Source organism: Panthera pardus, unplaced genomic scaffold, assembly GCF_024362965.1.
Source record: "Panthera pardus isolate Hobbes unplaced genomic scaffold, ASM2436296v1 HiC_scaffold_6, whole genome shotgun sequence".
Classification (NCBI taxonomy): Eukaryota; Metazoa; Chordata; class Mammalia; order Carnivora; family Felidae; genus Panthera; species Panthera pardus.
The window spans coordinates 112295528-112318804 of NW_026526991.1; the positions used below are offsets into that span (position 1 = coordinate 112295528).

The 23277-nt window shown below is 37.4% G+C and overlaps 1 protein-coding gene across 1 annotated transcript in view; it reads left to right on the forward strand.

Moving 5' to 3' along the window:
- The first annotated feature begins 3931 nt into the window (after positions 1–3931).
- KIF5B (kinesin family member 5B) overlaps positions 3932–23277 on the forward strand; it is a 48934-nt gene continuing 29588 nt past the window's right edge. Inside the window, exons 1-7 of the mRNA XM_053894657.1 lie at positions 3932–4057; positions 11383–11470; positions 20182–20255; positions 21417–21521; positions 22123–22171; positions 22728–22783; positions 23075–23162. Of these exons, the coding sequence (XP_053750632.1) occupies positions 3932–4057; positions 11383–11470; positions 20182–20255; positions 21417–21521; positions 22123–22171; positions 22728–22783; positions 23075–23162 (586 nt within the window). The remainder of the gene's footprint in view (positions 4058–11382; positions 11471–20181; positions 20256–21416; positions 21522–22122; positions 22172–22727; positions 22784–23074; positions 23163–23277) is intronic.

A 23277-nucleotide genomic window follows, 5' to 3' on the forward strand; every position in this document is an offset into this window, starting at 1 on the left:
ACCCTGATACCAAAACCAGATAAAGACCCCATAAAAAAAGAACTACAAGCCAATATCTTTCATGAATACAGATGGAAAAATCCTCAACAAAAATATTAGCAAACACACCCAATGATACACTGAAAAAATCATACACCACGATCAAGTGGGATTTATTCCCAGGATGCAAGGGTGGTTCAATATTTGTAAAACAATCAATATGATACATCACATCAATAAGAGAAAGGATAAAAACCATATGATCATTTCAATAGATGCAGAAAAATCATTTGATAAACTACAACATCCATCACAATAAAAACCCTCTGCAAAGTAGGTCTAAAGGGAACATACCTCAACGTAATAAAGGTCTTATGTGATAATCCTACAGCAAACATCATACTCAATGGAGAAAAACTGAGAGCTTTTCTCCTAAGGTCAGGAATAAGACAAGGATGTCCACTCTTACCACTTTTATCCAACATAGTACTGGAAGTCCTAGCCACAGCAACCAGACAACAAAAAGAAATAAAGGGCATCCAAATTGGTAAGGAAGAAGTAAAACTCTCACTATTTGAAGATGACATGATGCTATACATAGAAAACCTGAAAGACTCCACCAAAAAACTACTAGAACTGATAAATGAATTCAGTAAAGTCGTGGGATACAAAAACAATGTACAGAAATCTGTCGCATTCCTGTACACTAATAATGAAGCAGCAGAAAGTGAAATTAAGAAAACAATTCCATTTTCCATTTACAACTACACCAAAAACAATAAAATATCTAGGAATAAGCTTAACCAAAGAGGATGAATTTCTTTCATTAGTGTTTTATGGAAGATATTCACAAACCAAGAAACAAACTCTTAAGTATGGAGAAATGATGGTTACCAAAGGCAAGAGGTGGGGGAATGGGGATTAAAGTTATACTTAACATGGTAAAAAAAAAAAAGAAAGAAAGAAAGAAAAGAAAAGAAAAGAAAAGAAAAGAAAAGAAAAGGAATGCCTCTGTCTTTACTGTGCCAACGTTGTTTAAAGTTTTTTAAAACTTTAGCATTAATAAAAAGATTAAATCTCAATCAATCTGTATAGGTACAAGTACCACTCACATTTTCATCAGAAAAAAGTTGTATTAATGATTCTCAAACTATGCCCTCAAGGAAACCTGTTTCATTGCTAATGTGGAATAATGCCAGTCTTTTCCATATTTGGAAGAAAAACTGGGATTAACCAATTTTTAAAAAGTCAATCTTTCGTTTCACTATGAAAATAATTCTTAAAGCCTATTGCCTGATACCACTATTCCTCACTGATGTGACAGGACACTTTTTTAGAAATATTTTGTTTTCCAAGTAGCATTTATCTCCTTCCTGTTCCTAGGCAGAGTCAGGTTCTTTAAGCTCCCTTGCCCAGAAAAAGTGTGTATGTCAGATCTGAAAGCAGAAGGCTCTTGCAGACACTTCCCTTTCTGGATTTTGTTTTCATAAAGCCTGTGCTTCCAGAATCTGCTGTGCAGGAGGAAGGAAGAGGCAACAGTTGCAACCAAAGTGCCTCAAACAGCAGATGTTTCCAGAGCTTAATTCCTTGGCCCTTCCATCAACCTCCTTTCCCGTCCCACACACGAGTCACCTGAGTCACCTTTTTGGAACCCCTACTCCACGGAGACTTTGAAAATCACTGCTCTAGAGCAATCATTCCCCAGGTCTGAGGTGAAGACACAAAGGAATGGTGGAGTGGAAGTTGAGGAACTTCAGACACAAACTACCAGATTTCTCTTCTGCATGTATAAAGGATGAAGTAAACAGTGGAGTTAGAGGTACCTGGAACTTTTTCATAGCCTGTGAGTATGGAAGAATGCTGATACTGGTAATCAAACTGGAAAAGTTGAGTAGTTGAACTGAGTATTGGCAGGAAGCAGAGGATAATTAATTCGTCTCTAGAATGAGGTAATGCATCCTAAACAAGGTGGCCTATAAGCTGCTAGAGGGATGGGAATGTCACACAAGTGAAAAGGTCAGGGTTGTAGATAAGAGTCTAGCAATTGTTGAAGACATGGGCTCAGAGAAAGAGCAGAGTGCTGAGGACAGGGTTGTCATGAAATCCTGTTAAAAAGATGGAAAACTAGTGGCCCACCTGCCACAACAACCTCCTTCTTTGAGTGATTGCTGCTCTCTTTCACTGAAAATTTCGTTCTCTAAAATTATAGACTATCAGAATCATTGTTTGAAATTATATCAGTAAGAATAAAACATCCTACTCTTTCTTCGAGGCTCTAAGACATAGAGAAGCTGCCTTGATTGACTTCCAAGACAGGTGCAGAGATTTGGGTCAGAGGTTTCTGAAGACAACTTTCCACATCTATCTTAACTTTGTAGTCCCCAAGGAAACAGGACCTTGGGTCCACTTGTACTCTAGACCTGAGGTCACATCTCTGCTTTGTTTGGAGCCTACTGAAACACAATTTTATTAAAATTTTACCTAAATGCCACACTTCCCCCAGAGCTCTTTAACTCCATCTTTCCCTTTGTTTGGCGAGATGTCCCAGAGTTCCTCAGGTGTGAACTCTCCCTCATTGCTGTGGATCAACAAAGCTGTGTCTGTTGAAGTTTGGATTAATTTCTGGAGGCATTTGGATGGTAGGGCGAAGACTGAGCACTGGAGGTTTGTACAACCCAATCATTCATTTTTTACAAACCAGAGAAAGGGTTCCTGATTGTCTTTGCAGTTCTTCACAGCACCTTAGAGAGACTTCCAGTTGAGAGTCATTATGGTATCCACCTTTCTAAAAAGCCACTTCAGCTTTTTAGCTGACATATAATCCACAAATTTATCCAGGTCTTTTAAGACCATCTTTAGACTCAGGTCAGTCATTCCTTCAGTGTTGAGATGGACGAGTTCCATGTATTTATTACCGGAGAAGCGGGACCTCCGATTGACTGAGGCCCTTCTCCCCAACTACCTTGCTCTTCCACATTTCTTCAGCAATCTTCTGCATTCCTTAAGAGAAATGTCCTTTTTCTTTCTTGTCTCCCCAACGCACTCTCTCAGTAAAGAGTAACCGCTTAAACCAGAGAGCCAAGCCCCACGCTTCGCTTCCAATCTTCCTTTCTCTGGGAAAGCGCTCTTAAAAACGTGGGCTAGGAACCCATTTTATCTCCAGACCAAACAGAAGGCAAACACCTCCTTATTAGGAATACGGTATTTTATTTAAACAAGCTACAACATAAGGTAGTTTTAACAAATCCCTTGACCCCTGAAGAAGAGAAAACTAAGCGCGTCTGCCTTCGCTCTGGGAAATTCTGCGGCCGGAGAATTGCCCGGTCAGGCGGCGGGGCCACCAGAGGTACTTCTATAAGAGAGCTTCCAGTAAAACTCGAATCGGCAACCCCAGGGCGAAGAGTGGCTGCAGGGCGGCGGCGCGGCCCAGCGCGGACGCGGATTGGTCATCTCGGCTGGGACCCGCCGCGCGTGCGCCGTGCTCCGCGCGCACCGCCCATCCCGCCGCTCAGTCGCCGGTCTTCGGCCTCTGAAGTGGTCGGGCGGCTGCCGGCAAGCCGGCGATCAGACTGCCCGGCGGGCGGACGGCGGGGCCGGCCTGCTGTCTCCGAGGAAGAGGGACGTGGCAATTTTTCCGGTGTCTAGAATCCCGTCGGACCCGTGCAGCCTGCCCAGGCCGACGAGGGAGAAACTGAGGAGCCGCAGACTCCACCCGTGCCGCCGCCGCCATGGCTGCCATGATGGATCGGAAGTGAGCCTCAGGGCGACTGCTACCGGCGCCGGCGCTTCGAGTCTGGGTTCCCGGGCCACCGCCGCCGCGGGAAGGGCGGGCGACGCGCCAGACTGCTGACTCTCTCGGCCTTCGCGACCCCTGTCCTCAGCTCGGGCCTGCTTCCTTCCAGACTGAGAGGCGGGGAGTGGCTCCCGGTCTCCGGCCCCGGCAGCGAGGAAGATGGCGGACCCGGCCGAGTGCAACATCAAAGTGATGTGTCGCTTCAGACCTCTCAATGAGTCTGAGGTGAACCGCGGCGATAAGTACATCGCCAAGTTTCAGGGAGAAGACACGGTCATGATCGCGGTGAGTGACCACCGCCCCTACCCCCAGTCTAGCTCCTTCGGGCCTGGCCGAGCCCCGAGTTCGGGGAAGTGGCGGGGTGCAGAATTGAGAGCTAGCAGTGATGACCCCAGCCCCGCCCCCCAGTAGAGTTTGCCGGTTCAGATAACCCTGGGGAGGGAGACTGCGCGGCTCCATGGCTGTTCCTGGATCGCCCCTACCCCGATCTTAAGTGCCCAGAGAAGGGAGGCGCCTGGTCTCTGTCTGGGACACTCCCCCACCTGGGGCACTGGAGGAACTGTCCGGGGTGTAAGTTTAGTGCATATTTGCCTGTGTGTGTGTGTGTGTGTGTGTGTGTGTGTGTGTGTGTGTGTGCGCGTGCGCGCGCGCAGTTACTGATGCTGTTGGTGTTTTGGACTACCCCAAGTGTACCATTTGTAACATGTGCAAGATTAAAGTTTAGCTAGGAACGTTGAGCTTTAAGACTAGCCCTATTGTACCTTAAATAGTGAAGATACTTAGTTTTATAGGAGATAAAGATACAACTATTTGCTGAACCGTATTGTTTGCCTCACGGGAGAAGGAAAAATTATCAAACAACTACAAATATACCTGTACCTCAAATGTTCACCCACCCGTCCTTTGAGTGATGAATGAACGTTCATGTTAACTATTATAAATGACAAATTGAGGACTGTAAAGAGTGAGTTTTCTTTTGAAATCGGAGTGATCAATTTGTTCAATTTTATAGTAGATCTAGCAGATCAGATTGGGTCAAGTAAGTGCCCAGAAAAATCTGTAATCTCTTACTGGGTTTTATGGGGTAAGAGCATAGCAAAGAGTGTTAACTTTTTGTATTATAAAGGTAAGCTTTTTAAAAAAAATTAAAATTTGACCAGTAAGCTGGATTGATTTCTTGTTAGCATTAGATCTCTACTTCTGCCTTGAAGAAAAACTGATTTTGATAATCTTAAGGACGGAGAAATAGTGTCCTTTGTACTATAAAATATAAAACATAACTAGAGTTGGCTGATCATTGTCAGGGAAACCAGAATGTAAGGTTGATTTTTTTGTGGTCTGATCTCTGGTATCAAAAGGTCCTCTGGAAATAGAATTCCCAGGTTAAGAAGATTAAAATGGGTAGCAGAATATTACATACCTAATTGTGACTAAAAATTAAATTTATCTTTCTTGGTAATGCGATTGTGGCAGAACTTTTTTCTACATTGCTATCATGGTACAAAATCTTAATGTTAATCTTTTCTCTAATGGCATTCCATATTTAGCATATTTGCACAGCCTAATTTGGAAATAGGACAAAGGGTCACAGGAGATGGAACATTGATGATTAAGAGCATTGACATAGGAGATAGGACTGAACCTCTTCAAGAGTTTCTATGTGAAAGTTTGCAGAATTAAGCTCTAGGTAATGAGTGTCGTGTCATAGCCCTTTGTTGCTTGGTAGGCTTTTGGCAAACAAATCATTAGATTACTAACAACTGCCAGCCACTACTGTGTAAAGAGTGTCCGGCTGGCTTTTTGTTAACAAGTTCATGAGAGAAACTAAATGATACCATGGTGAGACTAAGAAGTTAAGCACAGAAGTAGTCATCCTTTTCCTTTAGGATGGTATCTTCTGTGGAATCAGAGGAGGCTTGCAGGGCCTGGGTTGTTGACAAACTGGCTACTAGTTGCTCAGAGTTTTTGTGATTACTCAGCACATTGAAGCTATTTCCTTTTTGATTTGTATTAAGAATGTCTCATTTCTGCAGATTTTTGTGTGTTTAAACAAATCTATAAGTATTACCAGGATTCATTTGTTGGAATGATAGGATTTAGGATTCACAAGATGTATTGAGAAGGCAACTTTCTGCCCAAATATGACATAAAATATGAGGACAGTTAAAACAAGTAATTACCACTGGAAGCACACATGTATTCTAGGTTGTTCCCTTTGAATAAAGTTCTTGGATGTTCCTTAACAATGTAAATACATTTAAATGATAATAGAAATAATGAATAGGTGATTGAGTTGTGAATCTGCAATAACAGTTGGCCTTTAAGTAAACTGGTAAGCATTTTTTTTTTTTGAGTTTAAGCAAAAATACAACAGAGTCCTGTAGCCTTAAGAAATATAAGAGGACAGGTTTAGTTCATTATTTTCAAGAATTAATCTGCATTTACTGGGTCATTGGTTACTCTGAGGTCTCAATTTTTTAAATGAATTTATATTTTAAAAGGTTGGGAATTTATAAGGAATAGCTGAGAGAGTGAAATTTAAAAATTTCTAGGTAAAGTCGTGTGTTGGTTTATTTTGTTCATTTTACTGGATCCTGATTCAAAAGAAATGGTTTTAAGAAGGAATTGCTGCAGTGCGTCATTTAAAACTAAATTATTTTAAACATGATTTAAACACATTTTGTACAGTCTTCTGGTTAAATCAAGATTTAAAGCGTAAGTAGTTTATAATGTTACTGAATTATAGGTATAATCTGTGCTCCTTTAGAAGATAATTTTTAAGGATTCTCATTTTCATTGAAGTTCAATTTCTAATATATTGTCCAAACTTTTTTCTGTTACATCAGTGATTTTAATATAGTATCCCATGGCAGGCAAATCTTGTAATCCTATAGTGTCTCTCTGTGTTTTGCAACTTTCATACAGATTTTTTTGATAATTAAGTGCTTGTTAAAGAGGTATAAGTATCACATATTGAATGAAATAAATGGATTATTTAAGGAAAACCTTTAAATGATAAAAATAGAACGTATTTGCTTTAAATAAGAGAACTTGTTATCCACAAAAAAAGGAGGACAAGGGAAACACCGTATTTAGTTGAAATGAGCCTGCCGAAAACTCCAGGGAAAAAAAAAAGTCAATAGAAAAAATTATTTCTTTATGCATCATAAAAGTGGAACATGCGTATGTGTATCATTAAGTATCTTTATTAATCATTGTTCCTTATATGGTATACTGTAGAGGCTGTCAGAACCAAAAACAGGCTGTTGTAGTTCATTGAAATTAGAGGAAAGTAAAACCTAATTAGATAATCTTGTCCAGTTCCTTGCTTATAGCTCAACATGATTTCTCTTTTCAAGTGAATGATGATTTGGTGTTTGATCCTAATTACGTTAAGAGTGAACATTAAAAGAGAAGAAGTCATCATCACACCTGTACAGTTGTGGAATCTTAGCTAACAGTCATTGTCAAACTAAGGAAAATCTGATAAGCTATAATCCCATGTGATCTGAGGATCACTACTCAAAATTTTAGAGAAAGGTATATATGCCTGCTAGGAGGGTGTCCTTTATAACCAGATTTGATGTTCTGCAGATACAAACAGGAACCACTTCACTAAGAAATCTGAGGTATGGGGTGCCTGGCTGGCTCAGTCTGGAACATGCAACTCTTGATATTGGGATTTTGAGTTCAAGCCCCACGTTGGGTATAGAAACTACCTAAAATTAAAATCTTAAAAAAAAAAAAAAAAAAGACAAATCTGAGGTATGGTTGCAATTCAGATAAACATTCCTATTTGGTTTTGTCCACTTGAAGCCTAAGTCAGATATGAATGTATCTTATGACTTGGGGTATCTCTGAAGGTTCATAGAAATAAGACTATATAATGTACATTTCAAGGCAAAGAACCAGGATTTTTAAGATACAGATGTCTAGATTGTGAGTATTCCTTTGTTTAATTCATTTGAAAGATTTTTAATTAAGAGATGTCCCTTAATTGTAGACCCATTAGAAGTTTTAATGTTTCATGTATCTTGTTTTTCATCCCAGGAAGCTATGGTCAGTTAGTAACTTCAGGTCTTGATCTCTAATCAAAACATTTGCCTTATTTAACAAAATTATAGTTTAGTTTTGGAATTTAAAATAAAACTTTTGTCAACTTAATGCTTATAAGTACTTAATTTTTGATTTAACAATGATCTAACATCTAAAAAAATCACTCAATCCTAGCTTAATTATTTTTTAGTTTGCGTATTTGTGATAAGGAATGCTATAGTAAACAGCTGTATAAAAGTACTTTTGAGGCAGGTTTTACTATTATCCATTATTTTGGGTATATCTCTTACTAAGTGAAAGTTTAAGACCACTGTTTTTATTGATGTGATAATGGAGATGACTTAAAACTCAGTCGTGTTTGTTCTTTATATACATATATAATTTTTTAAGTTTATTTTATTTTGAGAGAGACAGTGTGAGCAGGGGAGAGGGAGGGAAAGAGAGAGAAAGAGAAAGAGAAAGGATCCCAAGCAGGCTCCACACTGTCAGCGCAGAACCCGACAGGGGGCTTGAACCCATGAAACTGAGATCCTGACCTGAGTTGAAACCAAGAATCAGACACTCAACCAGCTGAGCCACCCAGGCGCTCCTGTTCTTTGTATTTTTTATTTTTATTTAAAAAATTTTTAAAGTTTATTTATTTTGAGAGAGTGAAAGTGGGATAGGGACAGAGTAGGGGCCGGGCGGGGTGGGGAGGGGAGTAGCGAATTCCAAACAGACTCCTTACGGTCAGTGCAGAGCCCTATGTGAGGCTTGAACCCACAAACCGCGAAGTAGTAACCAGAGCTGAAATTGAGAGTCTGACGCTCAACTAACTGAGCCACCCAGGCACCCTTCTTTATATTTTCGAAATGTTTACTTTAATAAAATTGTATTACTTGACTTACTTTGGAGGATGCAGTTGTCTTCATGCTATTACCTATTTTCTGTTGATTAGTTTGTTTCATGCAAGCAAAATTTGAATTAATCATTGTTTAAATCTTGTTTTCATAGTATTTTTTATACATTTTTTATTAAATGTATATTTTGGCTAATTGCAGTCTGAGTTCTTTAATGCCAGATGCTGACTCCATTTCAATTCAGTTAACATTGCATGACCACTTACATTAGGTCTTAGTATACAGCTTCTTACCTTAGTATTCAAGATTCTACCCAGCCTTATTCTCTGTTCTTTGAACTCTACAGTCTGTACTAGCTAAATAACATTTCTAAAACTCTGTTAATCGTTTAGGATATCTGACACCTGATACCTGATAGGTGCTAAATGTTTGCTGGATACATACAGAGGAAAAGTTACTTTCTTTTTGCATAGGAAGAATTAGCATGGTTTATCTGTGGATGGGGATTGTTATTTTGATTGTACATGTGTTTGTTTTCAATCATGATTATGTCTTATAAAATCAGTAAAAGAGTAGTTTTTTTTTTAGTTGCACCTGTAAAATTGAAAGTTAATGTCTTTGTAGAACCTTAGTGAAAGGACATTTAGGCAAAGAATAATCAGACATTGAGATGCCTACTTTTAATTGAATACCAAAGTGAGGTCATCTTAGTATATCCTTTAGGAATGCTTTCAGCTGCAGAAGGAAAACAACTAATAGTGGTTTAAATAAATATGAGGTTATTTTTCTCAAATATAAAAAGTCTGCAGGTAGGCCCTTACTACTACTACTACTTAATGACTCTGTTATCTGTTGTCATCCTTAAGTTAATTGATTTATCATGATGTTTGTAAGATGGATGCTACAGCTCCATCATTCCAGAAAGGAGAAAGGGCAGCTTCAGCTGAGATGGTCCTTTTTATCAGAAAACAACCGTTTCCCCAAGACCCTTCAGGATACCATCACTTTATTTACAGAATCCAGAACTGGGTCACGTGTCCACTAGTTGCAAGGAGACTAGGCTATCTGGTGGTTAGCTTCCTAACGTATGTAGTGGAAACTGGCATGGGGAAGGGGAATTAGGAATGACTTTGGATAGCCCTTTAAGAGTGTCTGTTTCGTTGTAATTTTCATTATAACTATTATTGCAGACTTTGGGGAAGGAGACTGTGGGATGTAGTTTCTAAAAAGTAAGGTCTTTTTTTTTTTTTAGCTAAGGCCTGAGAAGTCTTCTGTAATGTTAAGGATTGTTTGGGAAGTCATGATTGTTTTATATTTTAGGGTCCAGTGTCTGTCCTTTCCTTTAGGAGCAGGTAGAAAGCAGGCATACGCTTCCTTTCAAATACTTAGAATCCCCTTGCCCTCCTCTCATCTGTGCATGCTTACTTTTTCTCATTGATTACTAGATTGTTCCTGCCAGCATTTAAACTTGTTCGGGTCTTACCCATCTTTAAAAAAAATTTTTTTAGACCTGTAGCCTGATTTCTGCTCTATTCAGTTACTTCTAATACTTTTTAAATCTCTTTCCAGTCTGACCTTTGTCATTGGATACTTTTCAGTTTTGCCTTGACCTCACAGCTATATTTGACACAATCAGTCCCTCCTTGATAATTCTTCCTTGACTTGCATGGACACTGATTTTTTTCATTCCATCCCTGTGGCTCATTCATCAGACAATATCAGCAGTGTTCTAAATGAGTCCCCAAGATCCTTTCAGGGGACCCAGAAGGTCAAAACTATTTTCAAAATAACACTAAGATGTTATTTGCCTTTTTCATTGTGTTGTCATTTACATTTGATCTTTGTTCCTTAAACTTCCAACTTAACTTCTTTTGGCTTCCTGCATTCTACAAGCTTCTTTCTGCCATAGGATCTTTAAGCATCCCAATACCTAGCTAGGCTACTTCCCACCCTCACCCTCCCATGACTAGTATTGAAGAGACAGGTAGTGAGCTATTCTTCAGTTCTTAAACATCCCTTCTCCAGAGTCATTCCCTGCTATATTTCTGCTTTCTCCCAGACTTGGGTTCTTTTATATGCTGTCACAGCACTCCATTGCATGAGTCAGATATCTAGTCATTTAATTATTTGTCTGATGCCTGCCCCACTATTACTTATGCTCCATTAAAGTAGAGAGTGTATCTATCTTGGTCATCATTCTAGTAAGATGTCTAGTATATTAGGCATTCCATAAATATTTGTTAAATGAATGAATGATTGGAAAGCTGTTGCAGTAAAATGAAAAGCCTAATGGGAGTAGTGGAAGGAGCTCTGAACTGAAAGGAGATTTGGATTTAAATTTTAGTTTTGTCATTAACACCGTTTATACCTTTCAGGATTCTAGTTTCCTTGTCTGCAAAATGATACTATTGAAAATAGAGCCTCAGTACTTGCCAGAGTAGACACTCATTAAATAAAAATTCACTCAACAATATTTCACTATCATAGTAGTGCTAGGCCCTGGAAATCTAACAAAGACATTTTTGGTTTTGTAAAGTTTATTCTAGTGAATTCGTACTTAGTGATCCCTAAGGTCCTTTCTATAAAGATACTATGACATGAAGTAGTAAGTACTCTATTTCAAAGGTTAAATATATGATGACATCTTTAAAGGAGCTTAGAAGTGTCCATTCACCTTTAATTTGTGATGTTGACACCTTTGTTTCTGTTTTTCAGTCCAAGCCTTATGCATTTGACCGAGTGTTCCAGTCAAACACCTCTCAAGAGCAAGTATATAATGATTGTGCAAAGAAGATTGTTAAAGGTAAATATATTGCTATGTTGTCCCAGCAATAAGTAAAATTTGTTTGTGATCTTCTCCATTTACCCAACATTTTTTTTTTCATTTTAATTGCCCCCCCCCTTTTTTAGTTAATTGTAGAAGACAGTTTAATAAAAAAGATAACATACAATTAGTAAACACACTGTTGCTCAAATTCCATGATCTAATTCATATACAGTACCTAGTGAAGGGTATTATAAGAATTTTAGTGTTAACACACTTATTCTAAAAGATGCATTTCTATTAGGTATTCCCAGGAGAGTTTCTAAGGTAGCAGTTATAGAAATACAGCAGCATGAGAATGAATACAAAATAGTTAGACAAGTTTCTAAAAAATAGTAGAAAATGGTAGCAATCTATCATTCTTCCATTCCATTGTTATTTCTTCCCCAAAGACTTCTCTTGTGTTCAACAGAAAAATGCTTGAGGAAGTGTGTACATTCCAGTTAATACTATTAATTTGTACTAAGATTTTCCAAGTTTATATTTTCTAAAACCATAGAACCCTAGAGTTGAGAGAGGGTATGAGTGATATCCCAGTGAATACTAGGATAGAGGGGATGGGATTCGGTATAAAAGTGGACAGGTTAGGGTTAAGTAGGAGCACAGACAATTCATCCAGTAACAGGAGAATAGGTAGAGTTTTTGGATAGAAGTCTATAGGTGTGATGGAAGAAAAATGCAGATCTTTTCATATTCCATTTTGTATGTGATACAGGGAGCAAAGTCATCACAGAATGAAGATGAGGGGGAGGGGTTCCTAGGAAAAAGAATGAAGTTGTCTGGCAATAGAAGTGAATGGATTAGGGAAATGTGGCAGTATTGCCAGGCAGCATTAAGGGCCCACTTGAAGTTAGTAGACAGAAGAGTTGAATTTACCTAGTTGGTGTTTTACCAGATGAGTACAAAAGAGGGAGAGAAAGGCAGGAGAATTGAGGCTGTAGTCAAGAGAATGATGTGATAATAGTGAACCATGGAATCTACGGTGAGTGAGGGGAAGGAGAGCACAGGTGGGAGGAATGGGTTTGAGGGACATGAAAAGAAGCGGTAAGGTTAGTATATTATAGTCTTTGTGGGGTCAAAGGTTTGTTGGAATCAGGGTACTAGAAGGAATAATAGGGGGTAGATACTTAATTGAGCTTAGGGAAACAGTGTAGTTAGTAATTAAATAAAAGGTCTAGAATATAATTGTAGAATTGACATCTGAAGGAGTAAAGGACAAGAGATCATGGAGAAAACTAGGCCCAGGATCTGAGAGACCAGGGTATTTTAATAGGATCATCTACTAAATGGACATTGGAACCACCAAGAATTACAACAGGAATAGTATTGATGAGAGACAGTGGACTGGATGTTGAAATCTTCATAGAATGATGGAGAATTAACTTGATTCTATAAATGATTACAACAGGGAGGAACAGGCAGTGTCCTCTTTTGTTTGTAGGCATCAAGTAATTTTCCAAATGAATCTGTCATAGAACACAATTACATTACATTCTTTGATTTTAACATACTTTTTTAATCAGTACAGCCTAAGATTTTACATGAGCTTTTTTTTTTTTTCAATGTTTATTTCTTTATTTTTGATGGGGGGGGGGCGGTGGGGAGAGGCAGAGAGAGGAGACTGAGAATCCCGGGCAAGCTTTGCACTGTCAGCACAGAGCCCAACGCAGGGCTTGAACTCATGAACCTTTGAGGTCATGACCTGAGCTGAAATCAAGAGTCGATGATGCTTAACCGACTGAGCCACCCGGGTGCCCCACATTCACTACTAAGTTATTGATTCATAAGCTCATGGGCAATTTAAATGTACAGATCTTTTTCACATCTCCTGTGGCCAACATTAAACCCTCTTCCACACTTGAGTATTGGAGTTTTAAAATTTGACTATAGGGGCGCCTGGGTGGCTCAGTCAGTTGGGTGTCCGACTTCAGCTCAGGTCATGATCTCATGGTTTGTGAGTTTGAGCCCCGCATTTGGCTCTGTGCTAACAGCTCAGAGCCTGGAGCCTGCTTTGGATTGATTATGTGTCTCCCTCTCTGCCCCTCTCCCTGCTCACTCGCTGTCTGTCTGTCTCTCTCTCTCCCTCCCTCCCTCCCTCCCTCTCCATTTCTCTCCCCCTCCCCCCTTCTCTCCTAAAGAAACATTAAAATAAATAAAATTTGACTATCAGCTTTCAAAGTGTGGATTCCATCTTATCATTTTAGCTCTTGATTATATTTTGAGTGTTGTTTTTATGGTTATCTTATTGGGATATATGTTGGCTGTCAGCGTATTTGATAAGTCTGTTATGATGTCAGGGACTTGGAATTTTTTTTTAAACTTTTTATAGGTGTTGTTGTTTGAAAAATATGACTCTAAATCATTTATAAAATGCTTAACGGGAGGCGCCTGAGTGGCTCAGCTGGTTAAGCGTCCAACTTTGGTTTTGGCTCAGGTCATGATCTCATGATTTGTGGGATTGAGCCCAGTGCTCTGCCTCTCCCCCCACTCAAAGTATAATAAGTTTTAATAAAGGCTTAATGGGCTGTGTTCCTTTGCCTAGTCTTCTGAAAACTAAATAAGGTTTTTGGCAGTTAATTAAATCACACTGGGTATCCATCCGACTTCAGATTCTCTTATACAGTTACCTAGTTCTTAGCTTGTCACATATCAACAAAAATTTGATGAAAAATTTGGATCCTTTTATGAAGTCATGGTACATGAGGCTGGTGTTTCCCCAGAGTATCAGTTGGGTGACCGTATCGAGACAGCAAATGAGTTTAGTTCAACCATAGCTTTTCCTTAGTGAAATTTTGTGTACTTGTCTGTAGTTCCCATAATCTATCATTTTTCCTTTTTGAAAATGAGTATAACATTTACAAGTTAGTAATCTGCTGTTACTTTTCATTCCCCATGGCTTTTAAAAATTAGCTTGGTGGCTGTGAAGTTTTTATCCATGGAATGTATTTCTCCTATAACTAGTAACCTGGGCTCATTTAAATCCATTCTCTGGATGTCTTATCCACTTCAGCCTTAAAGTCTTTCTTGGCAGTGTTTATTTTGTTGTTCCATTTTGAGGATAATTGTGTAGAAGGTGGTAATAAAATGGGAATACCTCTGTCTTATACTATCTGTTAACATTTTATTCTCTGGGCTATGCAAGTCTACTCATATATTAGTCTTTTTCTGAATATTTTAAAATCTCTTTTTAGGGCCTTAACTTTTTTGTTTTGATTAGACTCACTCATTATGGACTTCGATTTTTCTCATGCTGTTCTAGTGATTTTTATCTCTTGTACATCCTTAATTAGTCTCTTAATAATAGTTTCATACTTACCTTTCTCAGAACCCTTTGTAATCTGAAGTCCTGAGGTACATGTTTCTATTACCTTTTGTTCTTTTTCATTACTGCTTACAATTTTAAGATGACATGATTCATTTAGTGAAATTTCCCTCCTGTTCTCAAAATTTGATCCCTTTTACTTCACAGCAAATTTCTGTTTTACTGTTTAGAACTGAATTCTGAAGAGCAGTTCATTTGTTTGCATTATGTTAAGAACACAGTCTTTGGAATCAGACAGACCTAGATTGAAATCCAGGCTCTGCCACTTTCTAGCTGTGCGACTTTTGGCAAGTTACCTAACCTTTCTTTTTTAAAAAAAAATTTTTTTTTAACATTTATTTATTTTTGAGAGAGACAGAACACAAGCAGGGAGGAACAGAGAGAGAGACACACAGAATCCAAAGCAGGCTCCAGGCTCTGAGCTGTCAGCACAGAGCCCGACGCGGGGCTCGAACTCACGGACTGTGAGATCATGACCTGAGCTGAAGTCAGCTACCCAACCAACTGAGCCACCCGGGCACCCCTTTTTTATATATATGTATTTAAAATTTTTTTTTTTAACATTTATTTATTTTTGAGAGACAGGTTACCTAACATTTCTAAGTCTCCATTTCCTGTTCTGTAAAATGAGGGTACTGTGAATATTTAAAAAGATGATTCCTGGAGGGACGCCTGAGTGGCTCAGTTGGTTAAGCGTCTGGCTCTTGGTTTCGGCTCATGTCGTGATCTCCCGCAGTCCATGGGATCAAGCCTCAAATTGAGCTCTGTGATGACAGTGTGGAGATTGCTTGGGTTTCTCACTTCTCTCTCTCTACCCCTCTGCATGCTCTGCTCTCTCTTTCAAAATAAATTAATTTTAAAAAAAAGATTCAAGAAAAAGAACTTCACCCAGGGCCTGGTATGAAGAAGCAAATACACAACAGATATCAACTGATGTTTGTTTCCTCTGTCTTCTAAGAGAGGAAATTATTTTATTAATTTAATCATCATAATTGTGCTTAGGGTAACTCAGTCTACAATATTTTCACTCTACAAAATTAGGCTTCAAGCAACTATTACAGTAGAAAGTTCTGTCACTGTCTCTCTCCAGCTTCTTTGCCAGCTTGTAATTTGTATTAGGAAAGTATCACCTGGCTATGACTTGCTCCTTTTATCTTCACCCAAATGCTGTCTACCATTTTGGAGAAGGCTGGATATTGATAGTAGGTAGTGGGACTTGTCCTGGGCAAGAACATGAATGTGGCAGAGTTAACGATAGATACATAGATGTAAGGAGAGCGATGAGGTAGAGGTAGGTGGTGAGTGCCTGGAGGTATGAGGACAGGAAACCAATTTAAATACATAGCAGGTTGTCCTTGGGACAGTTATTGGCACACAAATTAGGTGGAAGGCCATGGTTAGAAACTGTTGGTAGGCAATAGTCAGCAAAATGATAGGTGAATTGGTTATTTCTTCTGAGATGTGGATTTGATGAGCAAGCTGCCAAGGACGACCTGAAAGCAGCTAGTACTCTTTGGGTTCCTGATGGTTCACTGAAGCATTGTTTCATAAATTTCTGTTCAAGTTTATGTTTGTATAACTTTATTATGTACAAAGTTATTACCTTTTCCTTTCTATAGATTCAGTAGATAGGTTTTCTTTATTTTGAGCAAGGTTTACCCACTTGTATTCTCTCGTGAATTCCAAATCTGAGGGATATCTCTTCAGTTCTCTGTATGAAGTAGTTGTCATTTATTCAGTACTTGCTATATGCTAGTCATCTTACCAGTCCTTAATAGATTTCTCTGTTTCCTACCGGAGCTTCCTGACCTGAACTGTTTGCCACTTCATTTACTTTTAATTTTTCCAGATGTGGCCTCCCATATATTTATTTTAGTTCCTGTGTTCCTTGATAATACAGTCAAGAGTATGTCTTTAAAGCCAGGACTGTCTGGGTTTGCATCCCAGCTCTATCTTACTAGCTGTGGAAGTATGGGCAAATTAATATCTCTGTTCCTCAGTTTTGTTCTCTGTAAAGTAGGACTAAAAATAGTACCTTTCACAGGGTTTTGTGAGAATTGAATACATTAATGTATGAAAAATTATTAGAGCCTGGCACATTTTATGTTCTCAGATGTTAACAATTTTCTGATTTGTAATTCTCATAGCCTTCCTTAAGCAGACATTTTGCTGATGAGGAACCTGAAGTTCAGAGAGAGAATTGGCTTTTAGAAGGTGTTATGCTGTTGTCTTGCTTACTAAATGTTTTTCTTTCTTTCTTTTTTTAACGTTTTATTTATTTTTGAGAAAGAGAGCACGCGAGTGGGGGGGGCAGGTGGGGACAAGATCAGAAGCGGGCTCTGAGCTGATAGTAGAGAGTCTGATGAGGGCTGGAACTCACAAACTGGGAGATCATGGCCTGAGCCGAAGTCAGATGCTCATCTGACTGAGCCACCCAGGTGCCCCTAAATATTTTTCGTTTTTACAGAGTATGAAAGAAGTAATACTTGTCTATAGTTGTCCATCTCTGTTTCTCACAAGAACAGCAGAAGTATATTTTAAAGGGTGAGGGAGGCATTAGAAAGATGCTGTGTGTTTGTAATGGTAACAATTATTCAGCAAGCATTCAAGTCCCTACTAAGTGCCAGTCACTGTGCTAGGAGTTAAACACAGTCCTGGCTTCAAGGAGTTTACAAGCAGGTGAGGAAGGTAGACAAGTTAATTGACTGTTGCAATAGAGGAGGGCAGACAAGTTAATTGACTGTTGCAATATACAGTAATAAGTATAATCTTTAAATGTAGATGCTATAAGAACACATAGGATAAGCTGCTCATCCAAATTTATTTGGGGTGGTTTATGGTGTTGGGTTGGAGAAAAAAGTAAAGCCTAAGCTAGTCTTAAAAGATGCACAAAGGGGCGCCTGGGTGGCTCAGTTGGTTAAGCATCCGACTTCAGCTCAGGTCATGATCTTGCGGTCTGTGAGCTCAGAGCTTGGAGCCTGCTCCAGACTCTGTGTCTCCCTCTCTCTCTGCCCCCCTGCTCATGCTCTGTCTCTGTCTCAAAAATAAATAAAAACATTTTTAAAAAAGATGCACAAAGAGTAGGAAGGAGAAAGAGGGGTGCCTTGTGGGCAGAGGTGACATTGCATCAAGGCATACCCACCTGAGAAGAGCATCGTGAATGTGGGAAACAACATATATTATGGTATGACTGAAGTTGAACCATGTGAATTTGTCAGATTTGATCATTTTGACCACCAAAAGAGCATTGTGAGAGGAAAGATGATGGGAGGTGGAGCTGAAAAGCAAACAAGAGCCAGGTCAAAAAGAGCCTAATTTTACCTGATTACAAATGTATGCTCTCCAGGACTTTTAAACAGATGAGTATTATTTTTTATTTTTTTAAAGATTCATCCTCAGGATGGGTACATTTCATTGTATATAAATTTTTTACCTCAGGGATGGAAACTGGAAAATGGATCCTAGTTAATGATATATGCATGGTGAAGTATTTTAGGTGAAAGTGTACTGAAGTCTGCAGGTTACTTTGAAATGCATTAAAAAATGAGATGGATGGATAGATACATGATTAAACAGTAAAATTATAAAATGTTACTGATCAGATTTTAGTGGTTATAGGAGTGTTCCCTGTAAAATGTATTCACTTTTTCTGTATGTTTAGATTTGTTGGGGGTAAGTCACTAAAGAAAGCAAAGTCAGGGCTGGATATGAAGGTAGGCAAGAATTATTTTCCTACCTATAAAGTTTATAAACTTACTTTAGTTATAATGTGGTATGTCTAGAAATCCCCTCTAATCAGTCATTGTTCTATCCCTTGCACCCAGAGCAGAGCTTAGATCCTAGCAGGTGTCCAATAAATATTTGAATGTTGAATATTCCATAATCTCTGTAATCATACTAAATTTTTTAAGTTATGCTTGAAGTCCCAAATACAAATGTATTGTATACATTTGTTATCCTAGGTCCCTTCACATAACATAGTTTCACATAACCACAAATAATACTGTAATATTCTGTAGACATGCTAGTAAATATGATCTTGAGAAAGTCACTTGTTCACTTACCAGTATTTATTAAGTATTTATTTTGGTGGTTGCTAGGTATTTGGATCGTATCATGAATAGATATATCAAAAATTTGGATTTGATTAAAAGATATTAAGCAGAGGGTGTGACATAGACATACTGAGAACAATTATGTGTAAAGGAAGTGAATTGGAAAGGGTCTAGTACTTTTTTCTCTAGATGATTTCTTACTCAAAATTATACTGCAATGCCATCCATTTTAAATGTGATAGAAGATCTCTCAAAATTTTCCCAGGGGAGTAAATACCTTCTTTTGTTGTTGTTGTTGTTGTTGTTAATAAATGTTTCTGTAGGAAATCTGTTAATATCTAGTTAGTTGAGCCCAATGTTGGGATTGTTCTTTTTTTTCTTTTTTAAATAACCAATTAAAAAAAAAATACAAGGATTGACTTGCTTACTGATTTACCACTGTTGCCATCAGCTATTTCCAACAGTCTTCTCTTTTTACTTTAGCTTCCTCTAGAATACAGTGTAATCTCTTAGTACCTTTTCGTCACCAAAATAATACAACTAAATCCCTAAAAATTGAAAATAAAAAGGTCACCTTGTTAAATTTTTTTTCCCTTCAGCCTAGTAAAGAAAGATATTTAAATTAAGGTTAATAGTAGATTTTGGAGTACATACAGGGCTAGAAAATACTTAATTTCATAGGAACTTTCTGAGAATTTATTTTTGAGTTAGAACTGGGCTTATTAAGCTTGTGTAAGGGAGACTGTTGTATGGGTTTGTGAGATTTAACCACCAGTTAACCACTAATCAGTAGTCCTAGTTGTAAAAGTGAATTCATATCTCTGTGTAAATTTGCAGGACATTTTTTTCCTTTTAGGTCACATAAGTCTTTGGAATACAGGTATAATGACATTTGAGATATATGTACACTTATATAAGAAATGAATATAAGCAATGGAATTTAAATTTTGTGTTTTATTGACCACAGAAAGTAATCTGGGCTGGAGAGAAAGTAACTACTCAGGTGGATCATTACTAAGAAAATTACTATTAATGTATTCTTATTTTTTTCTTTAATGTCTTTATAAATTTTTCATGAACTAAACTTTGTGATGGTATCTTTCATATTAGTGAAAAGAAAATCTGAACCTTCCTTACTGTTCTTCCCACAAATATTTTATTGTGCAGTTTTGATTATGCATGGATGAGGAACAGGGTTAATATGTATGTGAATTTTTTCAGTGTTTTCTAACATTCTTAAGTAATTTCTCATGAAACTTCCTTAAGGGGAAAAATAAATGCCCTGAAGTACAAAATCTCTTATTTTCTCATAGATGTACTTGAGGGATACAATGGAACGATATTTGCATATGGACAAACATCCTCTGGGAAGACACATACAATGGAGGTAATATTTTATAATCTGTACTTGCGTGTGGTTTGCAGAATAGAGGTGCATTCATTCATTATTTGCGAAATGATTTTACTGTGTTTAAACAGCTTTATTCTGTTGCTTACTCTCCTATGAATAATACATAGGTAACATCACTGTTGGAATCTAATCAGTTCTGGAGTTTGAAATTATATATTTGAAATCATATCTAGCTTTGTTTTGACAGCATAACCACACAATTATAAACATTTTAGAATTAACAGGAATTTTCTTTATAATGGAAATTTGAAATCTTGAATGTTTTATGTTTTCATTTCTATTCAGAGCAATTCGTTCTCCTCTCCAAATACCTGCCACTTTTCTTTATTTTTTTATTTTTTTATTTTTTTTAAAATTTTTTTTTAACGTTTTTATTTATTTTTGAGACAGAGAGAGACAGAGCATGAACAGGGGAAGGTCAGCGAGAGGGAGACACAGAATCTGAAACAGGCTCCAGGCTCTGAGCTGTCAGCACAGAGCCTGACGCGAGGCTTGAACTCACGGACTGCGAGATCATGACCTGAGCTGAAGTCGGCCGCTTAACCGACTGAGCCACCCAGGCGCCCCCTGCCACTTTTCTTTAATAGGAATGTGTCCACAATTGTCGGTGCTGCCATTATAATAAGATGTGGATCTGCCCAAACTTTGCTTCTAGAAAACATCCTATATCTTATGCTGCTGCTACAAAGCATCTGCTTTTGTCATTTATCTGAGCATTCTGTATAAATGGCTGAGTATTTTAGTGTAATTCACATTACTCGTTTCCATAAAGTTATGGAGAACAAGGACATTTCTAGCACTTGCGTGGATTCGACTTGAAGGAACAGTATGAACTTACATTGGAAGAAACAAACTAAAACTCTTTCTTTAGAATATGTTCATTTCACAAGCATGGACAATCTAAATCTAATGATTAAATAAAAGGCTAAGATCAGTTGGTAACCCATGTTGTTGACATGCAGTATTTATGTATAATTTACAAATATATGTAATAGTTGAATTGGATTTTTTACATATTTGTAGAGCCATTTCACAATAAAATGGCAACAATTACAATTTCTATCCTCTATTGGCTGTAAATTGTAGATTGGAAGTTTCTACTTTTAATTCATACTTAAAGTCTCATTTTCTGTTTAGGGTAAACTTCATGATCCAGAAGGCATGGGCATTATTCCAAGAATAGTGCAAGATATTTTTAATTACATTTATTCTATGGATGAAAATTTGGAATTTCATATTAAGGTAAAATCCTTGGGGTATTTTGTTTTATATTAGAATAATTTTATTCCAAGAAATAATAAGTGCTCTTTTGTTTTAAAAATATTTTTAGTTATTTTATGGACAGTTACAGTAGAAAGATCATTAGAGTTAGTAAACTGAGGGTTCTTAATCTGCCATTAGATGACCTTAAACAAGGTCATAAAGTCTCTTTTGTCTTAGTCTCCTCTGTAAAATGATGGAGTTTATTACTGAACTCAAAGGTTCTTACTGCTCTCATGAGTCTAATTCATTGAAGATGGAGATATGTAATAGAAATTGCTTTTTAGTTACATGAGCAGTTTAGAGAATTTAGATACTCCTGTTAGAACATGAGCTGTGGCTGAGTTGTTAACTCTGTCCTCTGGTATAGATGGTGCTTGGCACTCAAACCCCAATAAATTTAATGAACTAATTATAAATTATTTTATACTACTATAGTAGCATAAAATAGTAGTATAGTAGTAGTATAGTAGTAGTAGTAGTATAGTACTAGTAGTATAGTAGTATACTATTATACTACTAATAAATTATTTTATAATTTTAATTAGTTGATCTTTTTTTACTTTATTTCTTTGCCCTTCAGGTTTCATATTTTGAAATTTATTTGGATAAGATAAGGGACCTGTTAGATGGTAAGTTAAATTCTTGCTCTTTTATCATTTTAAAATAGCACATGTTACTTTTTTAAATAGGTGTGAGACCATTTCTAAGTAACTTCTATGAAATTGACTTAAATTACAAGAAACCAATTTTAAAGTTCTTTTAAAGTTAGTTGAATTTCTTTTACACATTGAATAACTTATTTAAAGCACATATTTATGGGTGCTTGTGTTTCTTAAGTAGTAATTAGAGAAATGGATTGTAGTTAGAGGTCTGAGTCCTAGTCTGCTGTCAGTTAGATACATTGCCCTTGGGCAAACTGTTCAACCACTCTGGCTTGTTATTTCCAAAATGTGGGTGGTAGAGGTTGCATTGGACCTAAAATTCTATATTGCTGCATTAAGTTTCTATTCAGATCTCCTCTACTGTTTCTACAGAGTCTTTTTTAATAGTGATGTGTTCATATTTTTAAAATTTACCTATTATTAGGCCGCTTGGGAAAGGAAACAATCTATTGAATTAGCTATTTCATGACTAGTGTTAGAGTTTAGGACAATGTTGCTGATATTATTTATTTGTCTTTTTCAGTTTCAAAGACCAACCTTTCCGTTCATGAAGATAAAAACCGAGTTCCCTATGTAAAGGTACTTATAAAATAATACAGAATGCTTGTTTAGAAAAATCCTGTAATAGGGGCGCCTAGGTGGCTCAGTTGGTTAAGCGTCTGATTCGGCTCAAGTCATGATTTCAAAGTTCATGAGTTTAAGTCCTGCGTTGGGCTCTGCTGACAGCTCAGAGCCTGGTGCCTGCTTCAGATTCTGTCTTCCTCCCTCTGCCTCAAAAATAAATAAACATTAAAAAAAATTTTTTTTTAAGAAAAACCCTGTAAGAAAATTTTTTAAGGTTATTGACATATTAAAAAAATTATTTTATAGGGATGCACAGAGCGTTTTGTATGTAGTCCAGATGAAGTTATGGATACCATTGATGAAGGAAAATCCAACAGACATGTAGCAGTTACAAGTAAGTAGAATGTTTATTAACAGGAGTTAAGGTACAGAGCTGCCTTAAAATATCTTTATCAAGTTGGTTAATTGTAAGATTTTTATGTAAAGTGATGCTTTAGAAATTATTACTA